We start from the raw sequence: 19,175 nt of genomic DNA on the forward strand, positions 1-19,175 counted from the left end.
GGGCAACACGAACAAACACTCAAATATAAACGTAAATGCTCGAATACCGGCCTTTCACGCGCGTCCATGGTGCTTCGCCATAACGCAACATTCGGAAATGTACGTAGATATTCACTAAATGTAACACGCTTTATCATCTACCCAACACTCGGCGCCATAACCCTCAATAAGTCATCGCTTCATTCATTATCGATGCACCGACTACAGGGAACATTTTCGTTGTGAGGTTTGGAAGATACGTGTAATCAGTAGCGCCCCTAGAGGAACCTCCTAACATAGCAGGTGGGCTCATACTTCAGCACTCCCTCTGAAGTGATGAGAGACGCTTTTCCTCTCCTTACGCTCGAATTAACAATTAACAACGACCCTGCTGACCAGTCAGAATGAAATAGGATTATGGAAAATAATAATAAAGGCGGCGGGGTCTGGGGTTGTAGACATGCCCACATTACAATATGTACCAAATATAATTGTTGGTCATGTGCAGTCATGTGTCAGGAAGTCATAATGATTTAAAGCCAAAAAACATCACTAAAATCTCAGTGTATGTGTGCTGTGGGCTATTACAGCATGAGAGCACCAAACTTATAACTGCTGGGAAAAAAGTAACTGTTGGTAGAAAAATGTATTTCAGTCGTTAGAGCCCAAGCAGTGTTTGATTAACCTTGCATGGTGAGGATTCCATACTGACGAATCAGAACAGGCCTGGCAGGTGTAGAGGATTTCAGCAACTACAATATAGTCTGCAAGCAAAGCAGCCAAATCAGTGTGCTTTGCTCCCAGCTCTGAAACAATGGCAGTGCATGAGAGGGTTATAGTACTGCTTCTTTTATTAGGTTGTAGCTGTAAAGCTCAACTGAAGCCTGGATTTCAAGTGAAGACCCCTCAGGTGCCAGCAGGTTATCAGAATGGATTAGGGGCTCCCCAGGTGGTGGCAGCCAGTTATCAGGTTGGCGTAGGTGGTCCCAAGGTGGCTTCGACCGGCTTCCAGGTTGGCGTAGGGGCTCCCCAGGTAGCTTCGACCGGCTATCAGGTTGGCGTAGTTGCTCCCCAGGTGGCTTCGACCGGCTTCCAGGTTGGCGTAGGTGGTCCCCAGGTGGCTTCGACCGGCTATCAGGTTGGCGCAGGTAGTCCCAAGGTGTTGGCGACCGGCTATCAGGTTGGCGTAGGTGCTCCACAGGTGGCTTCGACCGGCTATCAGGTTGGCGCAGGTGGTCCCAAGGTGTCGGCGACCGGCTATCAGGTTGGCGTAGGTGGTCCCAAGGTGGCTTTGACCGGCTTCCAGGTTGGCGTAGGGGCTCCCCAGGTAGCTTCGACCGGCTATCAGGTTGGCGTAGGTGGTCCCAAGGTGGCTTCGACCGGCTTCCAGGTTGGCGTAGGGGCTCCCCAGGTAGCTTCGATCGGCTATCAGGTTGGCGTAGTTGCTCCCCAGGTGGCTTCGACCGGCTTCCAGGTTGGCGTAGGTGGTCCCCAGGTGGCTTCGACCGGCTATCAGGTTGGCGTAGGTGGTCCCCAGGTGGCTTCGACCGGCTATCAGGTTGGCGCAGGTAGTCCCAAGGTGTTGTCGACCGGCTATCAGGTTGGCGTAGGTGCTCCACAGGTGTCGGCGACCGGCTATCAGGTTGGCATAGGTGGTCCCAAGGTGGCTTCGACCGGCTTCCAGGTTGGCGTAGGTGGTCCCAAGGTGGCTTCGACCGGCTTCCAGGTTGGTGTAGGTGGTCCCCAGGTGGCTTCGACCGGCTATCAGGTTGGCGCAGGTGGTCCCAAGGTGTTGGCGACCGGCTATCAGGTTGGCGTAGGTGGTCGCAAGGTGGCGGCGACCGGCTATCAGGTTGGCGTAGGGGCTCCCCAGGTGGCGGCGACCGGCTATCTGGGCAAGCAAGTGGCTCCTGCTCTGGTTAAATCTGTGACTGGAATGCAAGTGAGCCCTGATAGTGTGAGTGTTGTATGTGGGGAGGATTCTGTTGTGGTGCTTGTGCAACCAATCCTCCTTGGTAATGGTCAGCCAATCAATGCATCAGACATCACCTTCGGTGGCTGCGCACCCATTGGGCAGGATGCTTCTGGCACAGTGAGGTTTCAATCTGCACTGCAGGCCTGTGGAAGTACACTGATGGTATGAGGGCTTCCTTCTGCCGGTTGCTGTGTTGGCTATGCTAGTGCTAATCATGTCCATCTTCTCCAGATGACTGCTGATGCCCTGGTCTACAGTTTTGCATTGGTCTACACACCCAGGGGTATTAATGGCCTCCCCATTGTGAGGACCAATGGTGCTATGGTTGGCATTGAGTGTCACTATTTGAGGTGAGGATGCCCCATATGCTTTGGTGCTTCCTAGCCATAGGAGCCATTCATTCTAGTGACTGTACCAAATGGGTAGTGGTGGCTTAATGGTTAGGGAAAATCACTTGTAACTGATTGCAGGTTTGAGTCCCTGACCAGGAAGGCACTACTCCCTGGGTGCTGAACTAGCTGCCCCCTGCATGTCATGATACATATGGGTTAAATGCAGAGGACCATTTCTTTGGTGTCAATGACCACTGATCTCTAAATCATGCTTGCTCCTTAGGAAACAGAATGTGAGCAGCAATGCCCTGGTGCCAACCTGGATCCCCTACTATGCCACAATGGCTGCTGAGGCACAACTGAGCTTCTCACTGAGGCTGATGGATGGTAAGCAAGGGATTCATGCAGCATACAGTATTTGGCTTTGCTCTGTGGGCTTGTCCTCAAGTGCATGTGCCCTCTGTACAGATGCATGGCAGAATGAGAGGGCCTCCAATGTGTACTTCCTGGGAAGTGTCCTGAACATTGAAGCCTCTGTCCTTGTGGGCAACAGTCAGCCCCTGCGTGTCTTTGTGGACAGCTGTGTGGCCACCTTGGTCCCTGATGTGTCCTCTGTCCCTAGCTATGCCTTTGTGCAGAACTCTGGGTGAGTAACATTGTATGGTTGTGTATGAGGCCACTTGGGCAATGCTGCTTGACATGCCTGGCCTTCAGGTGCCTGACTGATGCCAAGGTGACAGGATCCCGCTCCCAGTTCCTGCCCAGAAAGCAGGATGACAAGCTGCAGCTTCAGCTGGATGCTTTCAGGTTCTCTCAAGATGGCAGGAGCTCGGTGAGTACAGGCACTCATGCAGGATTTCCATGCTTAAATGAACTGGCAGCTAGCATGCTTTTGTTGTCCCCTAGATGTTCATTACTTGCAGCCTGAGAGCAACAGTGGCTTCTGTGCCTGTGGATTCCCAACACAAGGCTTGTTCCTTCTCTCTTGCTGCTAACAGGTCAGTGGCTGCAGCATTATGATGCTGGCTGAGTTGAGCTGCTAAACAATTGCTATTCCCCATTGCAGGTGGATGTCTGTGGATGGGAATGACCAGGTGTGTGGCTGCTGTGACACCAGCTGTGGACCTGCAGGTGTAGCAGGTATGCTTGGCTCTGCTCAGAAGATGCTCTGGTGGCTTATGTCGGTGTGACTGAGGCACCCTTCTTGCCCCTGCAGGTGCTCAAGGCACAGGTGTTCTGGGTCCCATTGCTATCCAACAGGGTCCTCCCATGGGTAGTCAGCCTGGACAGCTGTATATGCTGAAGGGATAGGTACCTACTGCCCTAATGTACCAAGCTGTGCATGGTACCAGGCTGAGAGGAGCCACACCTTGCCTGGCATGTTCTGCTACTTATGGTGTTGCTTCCCTCTGGTTGCAGCTGTGCTGGAGACCAAGGGCACTGTCTTGTGACTGAATAAAGCACTAGTGGTATTTGAAATGGTGCAGTTGTCTGCTTATTTCTTGGCTACCACTTTCACTTGCCGAACTCAGTATGACCACCTTAAATTCTAAACTATCCTGGGACAACAGCAAGGTTGTAGGTTTCCTTCCAACATCAGTACAGACTGAAGTGGCCCAGACCTGCCTCCTGGCCCAACACATGGTACTCACCATTGGTAGGGACAGATCTGTTCTTGAACTTTGTCTTGGGACAATAGGATTTAAAATGTGATTCCCATTTTCTATCTGATCAATTTACTAATGGGGGGGGGGGGATTTTTTTGGTACTTGGCAGTTGCATTATATGGATATCTAATTCTACCAGTGTAGTGTGTAAGATGACTGACATGATTAATTGAAAATTCAAAGTGAAATTACTTTGTAGATTGACATTGGCATAGTGCCTCACATTGGAGTGGATGTGGTGTCTCTCCCTTTGAGTCTGGTCCCTCCCAAGGTTTCTTCCTTCTAGGGAGTTTTTCCTTGCCCCTGTCACCTATGGCTTACTCACTGGGGGTTTTGGTTGGGGATGCTGCAAAGCGCTTTGAGAATGTAATGTGATTAATGCACTATAAATTCATTCACTGTTTATTGCGTCCTGGACAAGACTGGCATCACTGTATCGTGTTTTGATTCCTGAAGTGCTTTCAACAGCATAGGACTAGTGCTTTGTCTCATGCATATGTACATGTCAGGTTTGCACCCATCTGTCCCAGCCTTTCATGCTGCTGCCTCGTTTGGCCAGCAGATGTCACTGGCCATCCTGTCCTCCCTGTTGTCAGTCTGTAGTGGTTTACCCTGCTCCCCAGACTGCCGCATGACTCAATGAGCTGAGCGTGCTGTGTAACTGCCATTAGTCAGTTAAACTTAAATTACAAAATATAAGAATAATTATACAATACTCAAATCCCAGCATTACTTTAAAGAAATAATTTATTTGATTAATATAACTAAGAGCATTTGTTTGTAAGGACCTTTCTAACATTTCCATATCAGAACTAAAACTTTTTAGGTTGGGGTCAGGCCAGTATTATTGGTTAGTTTTTGTCTTTCTCAGTTAAGCTCAATGCTTGCTATGCAGCTGAGGAAAATGTTTGAAGTTACATTGCAGTAGTAATGTTCATGGACATGGGAGTTATTTGACAAGCTGCAAGCATGAAGTCTCCCTTAAGAATATAAAATTTACAAATGAGAAGGGGCCATTCGGCCCATCAAGCTCGTTTGGGGAGAACTTAACTAATAGCTCAGAGTTGTTAATCTTATCTAGCTCTGATTTAAAGGAACCCAGGGTTTTAGCTTCCGCTACACTAGCAGGAAGACTATTCCATACTCTAACTACATGCTGTGTAAAGAAGTGCTTCCTCCAATTTGTTTTGAAATGTTCTCCCGCTAATTTCCACTTATGGCCACGAGTTCTAGTATTTAAACTAATATTGAAATAGCCATTTGGCTGAACAGCATCCAGACCCGTTAGAATCTTACAGACCTGAATCATATCCCCCCTTAGTCTCCTTTGCTCAAGGTTAAACAGATTCAGCTCAGCTAACCTCTCATAAGACCAGGAATCATTCTCGTAGCCCTCTGTTGCACCTTTCCTAAGGCAGCAATGTCCTTCTTAAGGTATGATGACCAAACCTGCACACAAAATTCTAGGTGGGGTCTTACCAAGGAATTATATAAATGTAACATTGTAGATTTTCTTCCCTAGTGTTTCATTTGTATCAGTTTTTCTAGTTCCTGAGTTTTGTGACTTATTCAGGGGGGTATTCCATGAAAGTCGCTAAAGAAAACCAGACTTTCCCAAAAAAAGTCAGACTCAAACTCACACCATCTCTAAACTTAGCCCCATGTCGTTCCACTAACGCAGTTCAGCTTTAATTAAGGCTCATACAAGACAGACTTGCTTAGTCTCACTTAGTGCACACACCCGAGATACTTTAGAAGCCCAGATGAATGGATGAACGATAGATCGACCAAATGAGACGGAAAGCGTGTAAAACGAGAGCGGTGTTTTTTTTCCGCAGCAGAACAAACGCTGTTGATGGAGCTGTATGAAAAATGCAAAGATGTTATCGCTAAAAAGGCAATACTGTGGCCATAAATACAGGCAGGGAGTTGGCTTGGCAATGAATTGCAGACAGACTAAATACTTAGTACAGTGGCATGGTGGTAATACTAGTCATTTTAATAATCCCATCCAAAACGACAGGTATTATTGAACTTAGTGATGGTTGTGATATCCCAGACCTACAATACAATTAAACACAATTAGATTATTATTGTATTTCCTAAACAAGCTTTAGAACAAATGCACAGTTTTATTGTTAATTATAACATATGTCTGTCGGCTAATTCCCTCGAGTAACAGCCAGTTGCAAGGTACCCCAGGGTTGTCAGTACCTGTATTTGTACTGGGATTGCGCGGTTCCGTCGGGTTGGTCTCTCTAACATTGGACCCAGTTCAGCACATAGCTCCAAAAGCACACATCTAGGTAACCTAAATTGGCTTATGAGCCAGTCATCATCATGGGCCGAAAATCTTCATGGTCCCTGAACACCCGTTCCCTTCTAATTCTGCCATTGGTGTAATCTTCAACAATGCCAGCACATCCAGTTCGATGATATATTTTACTTATATATTTATTCACTATTATAAATATGTGACTGAATAAGTGAAATTAAATGTATGGTGTATGACTCACTAGCACAAGGAATTATTATTTATGTATTGATGCCACTCACGTTTTTGCTCACCTGCTGTCATATTTTTTTCTCGAAAATGTTTGCACGCATGGGTCAGAGTTCACGTACATACAGTATGCGCACATTCTGCCGTCAAGTTTGTTTCTATAGATCACAACGTTTGCGTAGAAAGAGGCGTACGCATCTTTTAGGTTCCGTTTCATGCGTGCGCACCGTTTATACATGAGGCCCCTGGTCCGGAACAGACTTGTTCACTTGCCTAAGTTATGGAAGCTCAGCAGGGAATCATTTAAGACATGTTGATGGAACGGAATTCCCACTTAAATGAGCCAGACTTGTTGAAATAAGTTAGACTTTCCCTTAATCCTGCTTCATGGAATACTTCCCTGTTTAGGTTTTTTGCTTTGTGCCCATGGTTGTGTTTTACCTGTCTGATATTCCCCAAGTGTTACAAGCTGTTTCCTAGTTTGTTTCATGATTAAGTTTATTAGATTCACCTGTGTGCTGTTTCCCTCAAGCCTCCCGGTTGTTCTCACCTGTCCTGTGTTTCCTTGTTAACCCTCTGTATAAAAGTACCTGATCCTGCCCTCTTCTCTGTGGAGTCATTGATTGTGTTCTTGTTGACTTTCTGGTTTCTGTGTAACCAGTCTCACCTTTGCAGATATTGTTAGTTACTTTGTACCCCTTTTTAGTTTTGATTCCTTGTGGTCTGTTTGTTTTGTTGTATTCCCAGTTTTTTCTTATTCTGTTAATAAACTCCTGTGTTCCTGTGGAGCGACCAGTGGATCATCCACTTTTCTTGTCTGCACCATGCCTTGCCCTCTTGACAGATACTTCAGAGTTCCTGACAGACATGTCCACTTTCTTCTGGAATGTGGGAAAACATGATGGGCAGACTGCAGTTTGAGACTCCTTGGCTTTGTCTCTAACATTGTTGTGAGCAGCACTGGGGAGCCCCGGGGACGGTCTTGTCTCCCTTCCTGTTCACCCTGATACAGCTGACTTAACAACCCTGTGACTGACACTTGCAGAAATGTTCTGGTGACACCCATAGTTGATTGTATCAGAGAAGGTCAATAAGGGGAATATAGGAACCTGGTGAAGGGCTTTGAGTGATGCAATAAAAACCAGCTGCAGCTTAACATTGGGTCTATGCTGTGGTGTGATGGGGCAACAATGCTACAAGAAGGGACTCAAGCTCAATAAACTCATTAAGAAGGCTGTCTCTGGTCTGGGAATCCACCTGGACTCCTTTGAAACAACTACCCGAAGGAAAACAATTAGATCTGCTCCGTACTGGACAATGCCTCACACCCTCTCCATCACACCCTGCTCAGAGAAGTACGTTCTGCAACAGGCTGACACAGCTGTGCTGTTCCAGCGAGCGCTATCTGTCTTTTCTCCCAGCGGCCATCAGACGCTACAATAAGTGTCCCCCATGACCCCGAACCTCACTCAGTCACCAGCCCTCTAGTGATATTTTTTTAAATACTTCACACTGTACATTGCAATTTTGTATTGCATCTTTAGTATAGTGTCTTTTTCTATGGTTTATGTACCGTTTGATCTCACCTTTGTGTGTGCTGCTGTAGCCTTTTTGGAATTTTTTTAGGGTCAATAAAGTACTACACTACGACTTGATGTGTGACAACAATCCAGATACGTCCATTGAAGTTGTGCAAAGTTGTTTCTGAGAAAGTGTTTTTTGCTCCTGAAATAATGTATTTTGGGAGATAGATTTTTTGCATCAGACAGCGATTATATGTCCCACACACAAATGTTAACCATATGCAGTCATGTGTCAGGAAGTCATAATGATTTAAGCCAAAAAACATCACTAAAATCTCACTGTATTTGTGCTGTGGGGGATTACAGCATGAGAGCACCAAACTGATAACTGCTGGGAAAAAAGTAACTATTGGTAGAGAGATGTGTTTCTGTCGTTAGAGCCCATGCAGCGTTTGATTAACGCTGAATGGTGAGGATTCCATACTGACGAATCAGAACAGGCCTGGCAGGTGTAGAGGATTTCAGCAACTATAAAATAGTCTGCAAGCAAACCAGACACAACAGTGTGCTTTACTCCCAGCTTTGAAACAATGGCAGTGCATGAAAGGGTTATAGTATTGCTTCTTTTATTAGATTGCAGCTGTAAAGCTCAAGTGAAGACTCCTCAGGTGCCAGCAGGTTATCAGAATGGATTAGGGGCTCCCCAGGTGGTGGCAGCCAGTTATCAGGTTGGCGTAGGTGGTCCCAAGGCGGCTTCGACCGGCTTCCAGGTTGGCGTAGGGGTTCCCCAGGTAGCTTCGACCGGCTATCAGGTTGACGCAGGTAGTCCCAAGGTGTTGGCGACCGGCTATCAGGTTGGCGTAGGTGCTCCACAGGTGGCTTCGACCGGCTATCAGGTTGGCGCAGGTGGTCCCAAGGTGTTGGCGACCGGCTATCAGGTTGGCGTAGGTGGTCCCAAGGTGGCTTCGACCGGCTTCCAGGTTGGTGTAGGTGGTCCCCAGGTGGCTTCGACCGGCTATCAGGTTGGCGTAGGTGCTCCACAGGTGGCTTCGACCGGCTATCAGGTTGGCGCAGGTGGTCCCAAGGTGGCTTCGACCGGCTTCCAGGTTGGCGTAGGGGCCCCCCAGGTAGCTTCGACCGGCTATCAGGTTGGCGTAGTTGCTCCCCAGGTGGCTTCGACCGGCTATCAGGTTGGCGTAGTTGCTCCCCAGGTGGCTTCGACTGGCTTCCAGGTTGGCGCAGGTAGTCCCAAGGTGGCTTCGACCGGCTATCAGGTTGGCGCAGGTAGTTCCAAGGTGTTGGCGACCGGCTATCAGGTTGGCGTAGGTGCTCCCCAGGTGGCTTCGACCGGCTATCAGGTTGGCGTAGGGGCTCCCCAGGTGGCGGCCACCGGCTATCAGGTTGGCGTAGGTGCCTCCAAGGTGGCTGCGACCGGCTATCAGGTTGGCGTAGGTGCTCCACAGGTGGCTTCGACCGGCTATCAGGTTGGCGTAGGTGCTCCACAGGTGGCTTCGACCGGCTATCAGGTTGGCGCAGGTGGTCCCAAGGTGGCTTCGACCGGCTTCCAGGTTGGCGTAGGGGCCCCCCAGGTAGCTTCGACCGGCTATCAGGTTGGCGTAGGTGCTCCACAGGTGGCTTCGACCGGCTATCAGGTTGGCGTAGGTGGTCCCAAGGTGGCTTCGACCGGCTATCAGGTTGGCGCAGGTAGTCCCAAGGTGTTGGCGACCGGCTATCAGGTTGGCGTAGGTGCTCCCCAGGTGGCTTCGACCGGCTATCAGGTTGGCGTAGGGGCTCCCCAGGTGGCGGCCACGGGCTATCAGGTTGGCGTAGGTGCCTCCAAGGTGGCTGCGACCGGCTATCAGGTTGGCGTAGGGGCTCCCCAGGTGGCGGCGACTGGCTATCTGAGCAAGCAAGTGGCTCCTGCTCTGGTTAAATCTGTGACTGGAATGCAAGTGAACCCTGACAGTGTGAGGGTTGTGTGTGGGGAGGATTCAGTTATGGTGGATGTGCAACAAGACCTTCTAGCTATTGGCCAGCTGATCAATGCATCAGACATCACCTTTGGTGGCTGTGCACCCATTGGACAGGATGCTTCTGGCACAGTGAGGTTTCTATCTGCGCTGCAGGCCTGTGGAAGTACACTGACGGTATGAGGGCTTCCTTCTGATGTTTACTGTGTTAGCTATGCTAGTGCTAATCATGTTGCTCTTCTCCAGATGACTGCTGATGCCCTGGTCTACAGCTTTGCATTGATCTACACACCCAGGGGTATTAATGGCCTCCCCATTGTGAGGACCAATGGTGCTGTGGTTGGCATTGAGTGTCACTACTTGAGGTGAGGATGCCCCATAAGCTTTGGTGCTTCCTAGCCATAGGAGCCATTAATTCTAGTGACTGACCCAAGTGGGTAGTGGTGGCTTAATGATTTGGGAAGTGCACTTGTAACAAAGATTGCAGGTTTGAGTCCCTGACCAGCAAGGCACCACTGAGTTACCCTGAGCAAGGTACTGCCCCAAGCACTACTCCCCGGGTGTGGAATTAGCTGCCCCTGCATGTCACGATGTTGCATATGGGTTAAATGCAGATGACGCATTTCTTCAGTTTGTCAACAATGACCACTGATCTCTAAATCATGCTTGCTCCTTAGGAAACAGAATGTGAGCAGCAATGCCCTGGTGCCAACCTGGATCCCCTACTATGCCACAATGGCAGCTGAGGCACAACTGAATTTCTCATTGAGGCTGATGGATGGTAGGTGAGGGATTCATGCAGCATTTCTGGCTTTGCTCTGTGGGCTTGTCCTCAAGTACATGTGCCCTCTGTACAGATGCATGGCAGAATGAGAGGGCCTCCAATGTGTACTTCCTGGGAAGTGTCCTGAACATCGAAGCCGCTGTCCTTGTGGGCAACAGTCAGCCCCTGCGTGTCTTTGTGGACAGCTGTGTGGCCACCTTGGTCCCTGATGTGTCCTCTGTCCCTAGCTATGCCTTTGTGCAGAACTCTGGGTGAGTAACATTGTATGGTTGTGTATGAGGCCACTTGGGCAATGCTGCTTGACATGCCTGGCCTTCAGGTGCCTGACTGATGCCAAGGTGACAGGATCCCGCTCCCAGTTCCTGCCCAGAAAGCAGGATGACAAGCTGCAGCTTCAGCTGGATGCTTTCAGGTTCTCTCAAGATGGCAGGAGCTCAGTGAGTACAGGCACTCATGCAGGATTTCCATGCTTAAATGAACTGGCAGCTAGCATGCTTTTGTTGTCCCCTAGATGTTCATTACTTGCAGCCTGAGAGCAACAGTGGCTTCTGTGCCTGTGGATTCCCAACACAAGGCTTGTTCCTTCTCTCTTGCTGCTAACAGGTCAGTGGCTGCAGCATTATGATGCTGGATGAGTTGAGCTGCTAAACAATTGCTATTCCCCATTGCAGGTGGATGTCTGTGGATGGGAATGACCAGGTGTGTGGCTGCTGTGACACCAGCTGTGGACCTGCAGGTGTAGCAGGTATGCTTGGCTCTGCTCAGAAGATGCTCTGGTGGCTTGTGTCGGTGTGACTGAGGCACCCTTCTTGCCCCTGCAGGTGCTCAAGGCACAGGTGTTCTGGGTCCCATTGCTATCCAACAGGGTCCTCCCATGGGTAGTCAGCCTGGACAGCTGTATATGCTGAAGGGATAGGTACCTACTGCCCTAATGTACAACGCTGTGCATGGTACCAGGATGGAAGGAGCCAATTAACTTGCCTGCCGTGATCTGTGCTGCTTCACTCTGTGGCAGCTGTGCTGGAGACCAAGGGCACTGTCTTGTGACTGAATAAAGCACTAGTAGTATTTGAGATGGTGCAGTTGTCTGCTTTATTTCTTGGCTCCCAAGTACACTTCTGGACTGCCTAGGAATTCCCACTGCTTGCTGCCTGTGGATTTCATGACTGGAAAGGGACCCTGTGGGAAAGCCATACCCTTAGGTGGAAGGTGTTGGTGGTTCCTTCACCAAGGAAGCCATTTCAGGGAAGGTTCCCCCTGTATGGGGATCAGGGAACCAACAGACAAGGCTAGTCAGAAGTGAATGCTGATTCCCTCAGTCTGTTCTGGGAGTGGCTGATGGCCTCCCTTCAATGTGGTGATCTCTAGCACCACAGCCTGGTTTGGCATCACCTTTGTAACATGGAAGTGATTCTTCTGAATAGAAGGTTATAGGATTGATTTCAACAATGGTAGGGACTAGGGGGTCATACAGTGCTACTGATAAATGAAATGCAGAACACCCATCCAGTATCAGCAACTGGTTCACATTAACAGTAGGTGAGCGTATTAAACCTTGGCACTGGTTTCCACCAGTGCTTAATTTTTAAACCAGTGCTACAGCTTGGGACAAACCAACTGAGTACCTGCAATTCCTATCTTCACTTGTTACATCAAAGTGAAAGACACTCTATTACACATTGATTTGTGTCTAGTAATTTTTTTCAGTGTATGTGCTGTAGTGTTTCCCTTTCAAATGATTCATAAGGGAATTGTGCAATAAAATCCTCTTACAATAAATACTGTTTACATTTACAGCAAACTACAGTGGTCACATTTAGCAAGAACTGGTGCTAATGATTCCTCTGATCGAAAGAATCTGTCAAGTATTCAATCTGGTTGTCAATTTCTAGTGTTTTTATCAACACTAGATACTCCCCGGTGGCACGATGGTCTGTCATTTTGACTTTACGATGAGTAAATGTTTTTCACTTTCAGTATGTTATTCGATAACTTAAATGACATTCAACATTTTATAAAATAGGATTTGTTTATTTTACCCAATTGTAGGCTAATGTAAGTGTTCAAAGCATGTTTGTAAGGTAGGCAAGGCTATAATGTTTGGTGTATTGTATTAAAATGCATTTTTACAATATTTTTGCCTTATAGGTTTATCGTAACTTGGCGACACATTCTTAGATGTCCGATTTGTTAAATATTGTGTTCAAAGCATTTTTAAAGGTAGGCTAGGCTATTATGTTTGTTAGGTGTACTGTATTAACATACATTTTTGCCTTATGATTGGTTTATCGGAATGTAACCCCATCGTAACCTGGGGACAGGATATATTTCCTAAATATTCATCCATCCATCCATCCTCCAACGCTTATCCGAGGTTGGGTCGCAGGGGCAGCAGTCTAAGCAGGGAGACCCAGACTTCCCTCTCCCCGGCCACGTCATCCAGCTCCTCTGGGGGAATCCCGAGGCGTTCCAAAGGCAGCCGAGAGACATAGACTCTCCAGCGTGCCCTGGGTCTTCCCGGGGCCTCCTCCCAGTGGGACATGCCCAGAACTCCTCACCAGGGAGGCGTCCAGGAGGCATCCTAAGCAGATGCCCGAGCCACCTCATCTGGCTCCTCTCGATGCGGAGGAGCAGCGGCTCTACTCTGAGTCCCTCCCGAATGACCGAGCTCCTCACCCTCTCTCTAAGGGAGAGCGCAGCCACCCTGCGGAGGAAACTCATTTCGGCCGCTTGTATTCGTGATCTCGTTCTTTCGGTCACTACCCATAGCTCATGACTATAGGTGAGGGTAGGATCCCAATGATCCCACTCAGAGACAATTTGTGATCCTGATGGAAATGGTGAATTGAAGCCAGATTGTAGAATAAATATTCATATGCATGTGGCAGTGTTTCTGTAAGGGTACGCAAATTCTACCGTCAGGTTTGGTTCTATAGATCGCAATGTTTGCATGGGAAGTTGCATACGCCTTTTTCAGGACCGTTTTGTGCGTACGCAATGGCTAGCCCCTGGTGATTATTGCACGCGCATCATATGATCACGATTATATTGCCACCGCCCTATAGATACCAAGATAATATTATCGTGATTTCTTTTAGCCACGATAATCATGTTATGAAAATCTGATATCGGAACAGCCCTAGCACAGAACAAATTGGCCCAGAAAACCCCTTAGACACGCACAGTACTGCCACATCATCTGGAGGGATATGTCCATACTCATAGCGATGCCCTCAGGCCCTGGGATGTGAAATGTCAGTGACGTGCACAAACCACAGACAATACCTTTGAAAAACTCTGGTTGGCAAAAGACTGCAGAGACATTGCCAGATATAACTTGGTTAATTAGCAGTTTCGTGGCAGCAATCTCGCACTGGCAAAGGTCCTCCAGCTGTTGAAGTTTACACATAGCATGTTTTTTGTAACGTAGTGATTAGACATTACAAAGGATGAATTGTGTGCCAACAGCCTATTATTCTAACAATACATGAGTATAAAGTAGTTTGGGATTCAATGTGAAAAAGCAAAAGAGTGAAATATCAAAGTGGGGTGTCCTTTTAATCTGACCTGCCCTGTGCGGAAGTGGAATATCATCGCTGTCTGATGAAAACTGCGTATGTTCACTTTTTGACGATTGAGACTTTTTATTATAGATGGTATACGCTCATTCTCCGTGTACTGATAGCACATGACATCTAATTGACTAATGAAAACATGTTTTTATTAAGTCATGTACTTTTTATAACAAACTAGTACTGTATTTGTTTGTTATAGTAAACAACTGTGTTAATGATTGTCGTTTTCATGGATTACTTGACTAATTTTAGCAACTTAACGTTGATATCTAGAGAACTAGCTAGGTAGCATGATTGCTAACTGGGAATATAACGTGAGATTAGCCTGTGTCTTATTGACACTGACATACCTGCTTCACTGACAACAGCCCACGTTAAGTCCATTAAAGACATTAAACCGTTCATTGACGGCTGGCTGTATAAAGATACATTTCGATATGTCGTGCAAATGGTGCTCATTTACTTGTTTTAGGTTTAATCTATAAAGTCATGTGTTTTGTCACATACCAGAAAAAATGGATTTTGGGGAGACAGGTATTTTAATAGGACAGGGACAATCCTGTTATGGACCAGAAGTACGGCACGTCAGTCCACGCTGGTGCAACTCATTTAAATAAGGATGCAGCGTCTGCAATGTATGGAAATAACACAATATGGGTTTTACTATATTAGCTTGTAGATCATTTACATCGCTGCTGTAGATTCACTCCCGCGGCTCACAAGACTTACAAAAGAAAACAATATGAAACTGCAGAATACAGTATACTCTTCTTGCTCATATAACTCAGTATATACCCTAAACTGAACCGATCACAGAGATCTAATCCCATTTTCAAGGATAAATTACATTGTGAACACCTTGCAATCACTATGAGATAGTGGGCAACACGAACAAACACTCAAATATAAACGTAAATGCTCGAATACCGGCCTTTCACCCGCGTCCATGGTGCTTCACCATAACGCAACATTCGGAAATGTACGTAGATATTCACTAAATGTAACACGCTTTATCATCTACCCAACACTCGGCGCCATAACCCTCAATAAGTCATCGCTTCATTCATTATCGATGCACCGACTACAGGGAACATTTTCGTTGTGAGGTTTGGTAGATACGTGTAATCAGTAGCGCCCCTAGAGGAACCTCCTAACATAGCAGGTGGGCTCATACTTCAGCACTCCCTCTAAAGTGACGAGAGACGCTTTTCCTCTCCTTACGCTCGAATTAACAATTAACAACGACCCTGCTGACCAGTCAGAATGAAATAGGATTATGGAAAATAATAATAAAGGCGGCGGGGTCTGGGGTTGTAGATATGCCCACATTACAATATGTACCAAATATAATTGTTGGCCATGTGCAGTCATGTGCCAGGAAGTCAATATTATTTAAAGCCAAAAAAAACACCAGTAAAATCTCAGTGTATGTGTGCAGTGGGCAATTACAGCATGAGAGCACCAAACTGATAACTGCTGGGAAAAAAGTAACTGTTGGTAGAAAAATGTATTTCAGTCGTTAGAGCCCAAGCAGTGTTTGATTAACCCTGCATGGTGAGGATTCCATACTGACGAATCAGAACAGGCCTGGCAGGTGTAGAGGATTTCAGCAACTACAATATAGTCTGCAAGCAAAGCAGCCAAATCAGTGTGCTTTGCTCCCAGCTCTGAAACAATGGCAGTGCATGAGAGGGTTATAGTGCTGCTTCTTTTATTAGGTTGTAGCTGTAAAGCTCAACTGAAGCCTGGATTTCAAGTGAAGACCCCTCAGGTGCCAGCAGGTTATCAGAATGGATTAGGGGCTCCCCAGGTGGTGGCAGCCAGTTATCAGGTTGGCGTAGGTGGTCCCAAGGTGGCTTCGACCGGCTTCCAGGTTGGCGTAGGGGCTCCCCAGGTAGCTTCGACCGGCTATCAGGTTGGCGTAGTTGCTCCCCAGGTGGCTTCGACCGGCTTCCAGGTTGGTGTAGGTGGTCCCCAGGTGGCTTCGACCGGCTTCCAGGTTGGTGTAGGTGGTCCCCAGGTGGCTTCGACCGGCTATCAGGTTGGCGTAGGTGCTCCCCAGGTGGCTTCGACCGGCTATCAGGTTGGCGCAGGTGGTCCCAAGGTGTTGGCGACCGGCTATCAGGTTGGTGCAGGGGCTCCCCAGGTGGCCTCGACCGGCTATCAGGTTGGTGTAGGTGGTCCCAAGGTCGCTTCGACCGGCTATCAGGTTGGCGTAGGGGCTCCCCAGGTAGCGTCGACCGGCTATCAGGTTGGCGTAGGGGCTCCCCAGGTAGCTTCGACCGGCTATCAGGTTGGCGTAGGTGCTCCCCAGGTGGCTTCGACTGGCTTCCAGGTTGGCGTAGGTGCTCCCCAGGTGGCTTCGACCGGCTATCAGGTTGGCGTAGGTGCTCCCCAGGTGGCTTCGACCAGCTATCAGGTTGGTGTAGGTGGTCCCAAGGTCGCTTCGACCGGCTATCAGGTTGGCGTAGGGGCTCCCCAGGTAGCTTCGACCGGCTATCAGGTTGGCGCAGGTGGTCCCAAGGTGGCGGCGACTGGCTATCTGGGCAAGCAAGTGGCTCCTGCTCTGGTTAAATCTGTGACTGGAATGCAAGTGAGCCCTGATAGTGTGAGTGTTGTATGTGGGGAGGATTCTGTTGTGGTGCTTGTGCAACCAATCCTCCTTGGTAATGGTCAGCCAATCAATGCATCAGACATCACCTTCGGTGGCTGCGCACCCATTGGGCAGGATGCTTCCGGCACAGTGAAGTTTCAATCTGCACTGCAGGCCTGTGGAAGTACACTGACGGTATGAGGGCTTCCTTCTGCTGGTTGCTGTGTTGGCTATGCTAGTGCTAATCATGTTCATCTTCTCCAGATGACTGCTGATGCCCTGGTCTACAGCTTTGCATTGGTCTACACACCCAGGGGTATTAATGGCCTCCCCATTGTGAGGACCAATGGTGCTATGGTTGGCATTGAGTGTCACTATTTGAGGTGAGGATGCCCCATATGCTTTGGTGCTTCCTCTCCATAGGAGCCATTCATTCTAGTGACTGTACCAAATGGGTAGTGGTGGCTTAATGGTTAGGGAAAATCACTTGTAACTGATTGCAGGTTTGAGTCCCTGACCAGGAAGGCACTACTCCCTGGGTGCTGAACTAGCTGCCCCCTGCATGTCATGATACATATGGGTTAAATGCAGAGGACCATTTCTTTGGTGTCAATGACCACTGATCTCTAAATCATGCTTGCTCCTTAGGAAACAAAATGTGAGCAGCAATGCCCTGGTGCCAACCTGGATCCCCTACTATGCCACAATGGCTGCTGAGGCACAACTGAGCTTCTCACTGAGGCTGATGGATGGTAGGCAAGGGATTCATGCAGCATACAGTATTTGGCTTTGCTCTGTGGGCTTGTCCTCAAGTGCATGTGCCCTCTGTACAGATGCATGGCAGAATGAGAGGGCCTCCAATGTGTACTTCCTGGGAAGTGTCCTGAACATCGAAGCCTCTGTCCTTGTGGGCAACAGTCAGCCCCTGCGTGTCTTTGTGGACAGCTGTGTGGCCACCTTGGTCCCTGATGTGTCCTCTGTCCCTAGCTATGCCTTTGTGCAGAACTCTGGGTGAGTAACATTGTATGGTTGTGTATGAGGCCACTTGGGCAATGCTGCTTGACATGCCTGGCCTTCAGGTGCCTGACTGATGCCAAGGTGACAGGATCCCGCTCCCAGTTCCTGCCCAGAAAGCAGGATGACAAGCTGCAGCTTCAGCTGGATGCTTTTAGGTTCTCTCAAGATGGCAGGAGCTCAGTGAGTACAGGCACTCATGCAGGATTTCCATGCTTAAATGAACTGGCAGCTAGCATGCTTTTGTTGTCCCCTAGATGTTCATTACTTGCAGCCTGAGAGCAACAGTGGCTTCTGTGCCTGTGGATTCCCAACACAAGGCTTGTTCCTTCTCTCTTGCTGCCAACAGGTCAGTGGCTGCAGCATTATGATGCTGGATGAGTTGAGCTGCTAAACAATTGCTATTCCCCATTGCAGGTGGATGTCTGTGGATGGGAATGACCAGGTGTGTGGCTGCTGTGACACCAGCTGTGGACTTGCAGGTGTAGCAGGTATGCTTGGCTCTGCCCAGAAGATGCTCTGGTGGCTTGTGTCTGTGACTGAGGCACCCTTCTTGCCCCTGCAGGTGCTCAAGGCACAGGTGTTCTGGGTCCCATTGCTATCCAACAGGGTCCTCCCATGGGTAGTCAGCCTGGACAGCTGTATATGCTGAAGGGATAGGTACCTACTGCCCTAATGTACCAAGCTGTGCATGGTACCAGGATGGAAGGAGCCAATTAACTTGCCTGCTGTGATCTGTGCTGCTTCCCTCTGTGGCAGCTGTGCTGGAGACCAAGGGCACTGTCTTGTGACTGAATAAAGCACTAGTAGTATTTGAAATGGTGCAGTTGTCTGCTTTATTTCTTGGCTCCCAAGTACACTTCTGGATTGCCTAAACTTCCAACCACATCCCACTGCTTGCTGCCTTTTGGCTTATAACTAGAATGGCTCCTGAGATGGGGGGGGGGGGGGGGGGGGGTTGTACATAGTGATTTCACTCAGGAAACAATGTCAGGGAAGGTACTCAACATATGGAGCTCAGTACCAGGCCCTAACAGCTGATGAAGCTAGCCTCAGAACCAAAGGGGAATGGCTGCATGAAGCAAATGCTGATTCCCGCCATCAATACCCTGTGTTGTGGCTTTACTGTAAAAGCACCAGCTTCCTTTCAATGTGATGGTGACTCAATGCCACAGACTGACATCACCTTCTGCTCCATAAGGCAGTCATACTGAATTGCAGTTCTTGATCATCCTGGGGGCTTGGAGAAGGATGTAGATT

General features: G+C 48.4%; 3 protein-coding genes across 53 annotated transcripts in view; all 3 read left to right on the plus strand.

Moving 5' to 3' along the window:
- The first annotated feature begins 745 nt into the window (after window positions 1-745).
- Window positions 746-19,175, plus strand: part of LOC140578800 (uncharacterized) — a 66,972-nt gene continuing 48,542 nt past the window's right edge. For 31 of the 50 annotated variants that reach the window (XM_072700744.1, XM_072700723.1, XM_072700727.1 and 28 more), the window contains exon 1: window positions 8,514-9,631. In XM_072700744.1, coding sequence (XP_072556845.1) covers window positions 8,570-9,631 — 1,062 coding nt within the window. In that variant the 5' untranslated portion in view covers window positions 8,514-8,569. Of the gene's footprint in view, window positions 1,265-1,432; window positions 1,538-1,705; window positions 1,769-8,512; window positions 9,632-15,920; window positions 16,434-16,454; window positions 16,728-19,175 lie in introns of those variants that run through there. The other 19 variants (XM_072700742.1, XM_072700746.1, XM_072700719.1 and 16 more) reach the window with 18 other exon arrangements.
- On the plus strand, window positions 1,250-17,942 carry LOC140578802 (zona pellucida sperm-binding protein 3-like). 2 transcript variants are annotated; one of them, XM_072700765.1, is made up of 5 exons: window positions 1,250-1,306; window positions 16,833-17,096; window positions 17,166-17,284; window positions 17,550-17,653; window positions 17,735-17,942. In XM_072700765.1, exons 2-5 carry the CDS (start codon window positions 16,896-16,898, stop codon window positions 17,914-17,916), a joined length of 606 nt encoding a protein of 201 aa, XP_072556866.1. In that variant the 5' UTR covers window positions 1,250-1,306; window positions 16,833-16,895; the 3' UTR covers window positions 17,917-17,942. The 2 variants fall into 2 exon arrangements, with proteins under 2 accessions (XP_072556866.1, XP_072556865.1); XM_072700764.1 differs by lacking the exon at window positions 1,250-1,306 and adding an exon at window positions 16,720-16,790.
- LOC140578804 (zona pellucida sperm-binding protein 3-like) lies at window positions 17,918-18,734 on the plus strand. The gene is made up of 4 exons (XM_072700766.1): window positions 17,918-18,098; window positions 18,173-18,264; window positions 18,333-18,406; window positions 18,481-18,734. The coding sequence occupies exons 1-4, from the start codon at window positions 17,937-17,939 to the stop codon at window positions 18,573-18,575; spliced, it is 423 nt and encodes a 140-aa protein (XP_072556867.1). The 5' UTR covers window positions 17,918-17,936; the 3' UTR covers window positions 18,576-18,734.

This window comes from Paramormyrops kingsleyae, chromosome 16, assembly GCF_048594095.1.
Source record: "Paramormyrops kingsleyae isolate MSU_618 chromosome 16, PKINGS_0.4, whole genome shotgun sequence".
Classification (NCBI taxonomy): Eukaryota; Metazoa; Chordata; class Actinopteri; order Osteoglossiformes; family Mormyridae; genus Paramormyrops; species Paramormyrops kingsleyae.

Bases quoted from the DNA above. Each gene is read 5' to 3' on its own strand.
- LOC140578804 (XM_072700766.1), top strand. From the start codon at position 17,937: ATGAGGCCACTTGGGCAATGCTGCTTGACATGCCTGGCCTTCAGGTGC. The intron at 18,099-18,172 runs GTGAGTACAGGC...GTTGTCCCCTAG, and splicing joins CTCAAGATGGCAGGAGCTCA to ATGTTCATTACTTGCAGCCT. The intron at 18,407-18,480 runs GTATGCTTGGCT...TTGCCCCTGCAG, and splicing joins TGGACTTGCAGGTGTAGCAG to GTGCTCAAGGCACAGGTGTT.
- LOC140578802 (XM_072700765.1), top strand. From the start codon at position 16,896: ATGCAAGTGAGCCCTGATAGTGTGAGTGTTGTATGTGGGGAGGATTCT. The intron at 17,097-17,165 runs GTATGAGGGCTT...CATCTTCTCCAG, and splicing joins CCTGTGGAAGTACACTGACG to ATGACTGCTGATGCCCTGGT. The intron at 17,285-17,549 runs GTGAGGATGCCC...CTTGCTCCTTAG, and splicing joins ATTGAGTGTCACTATTTGAG to GAAACAAAATGTGAGCAGCA.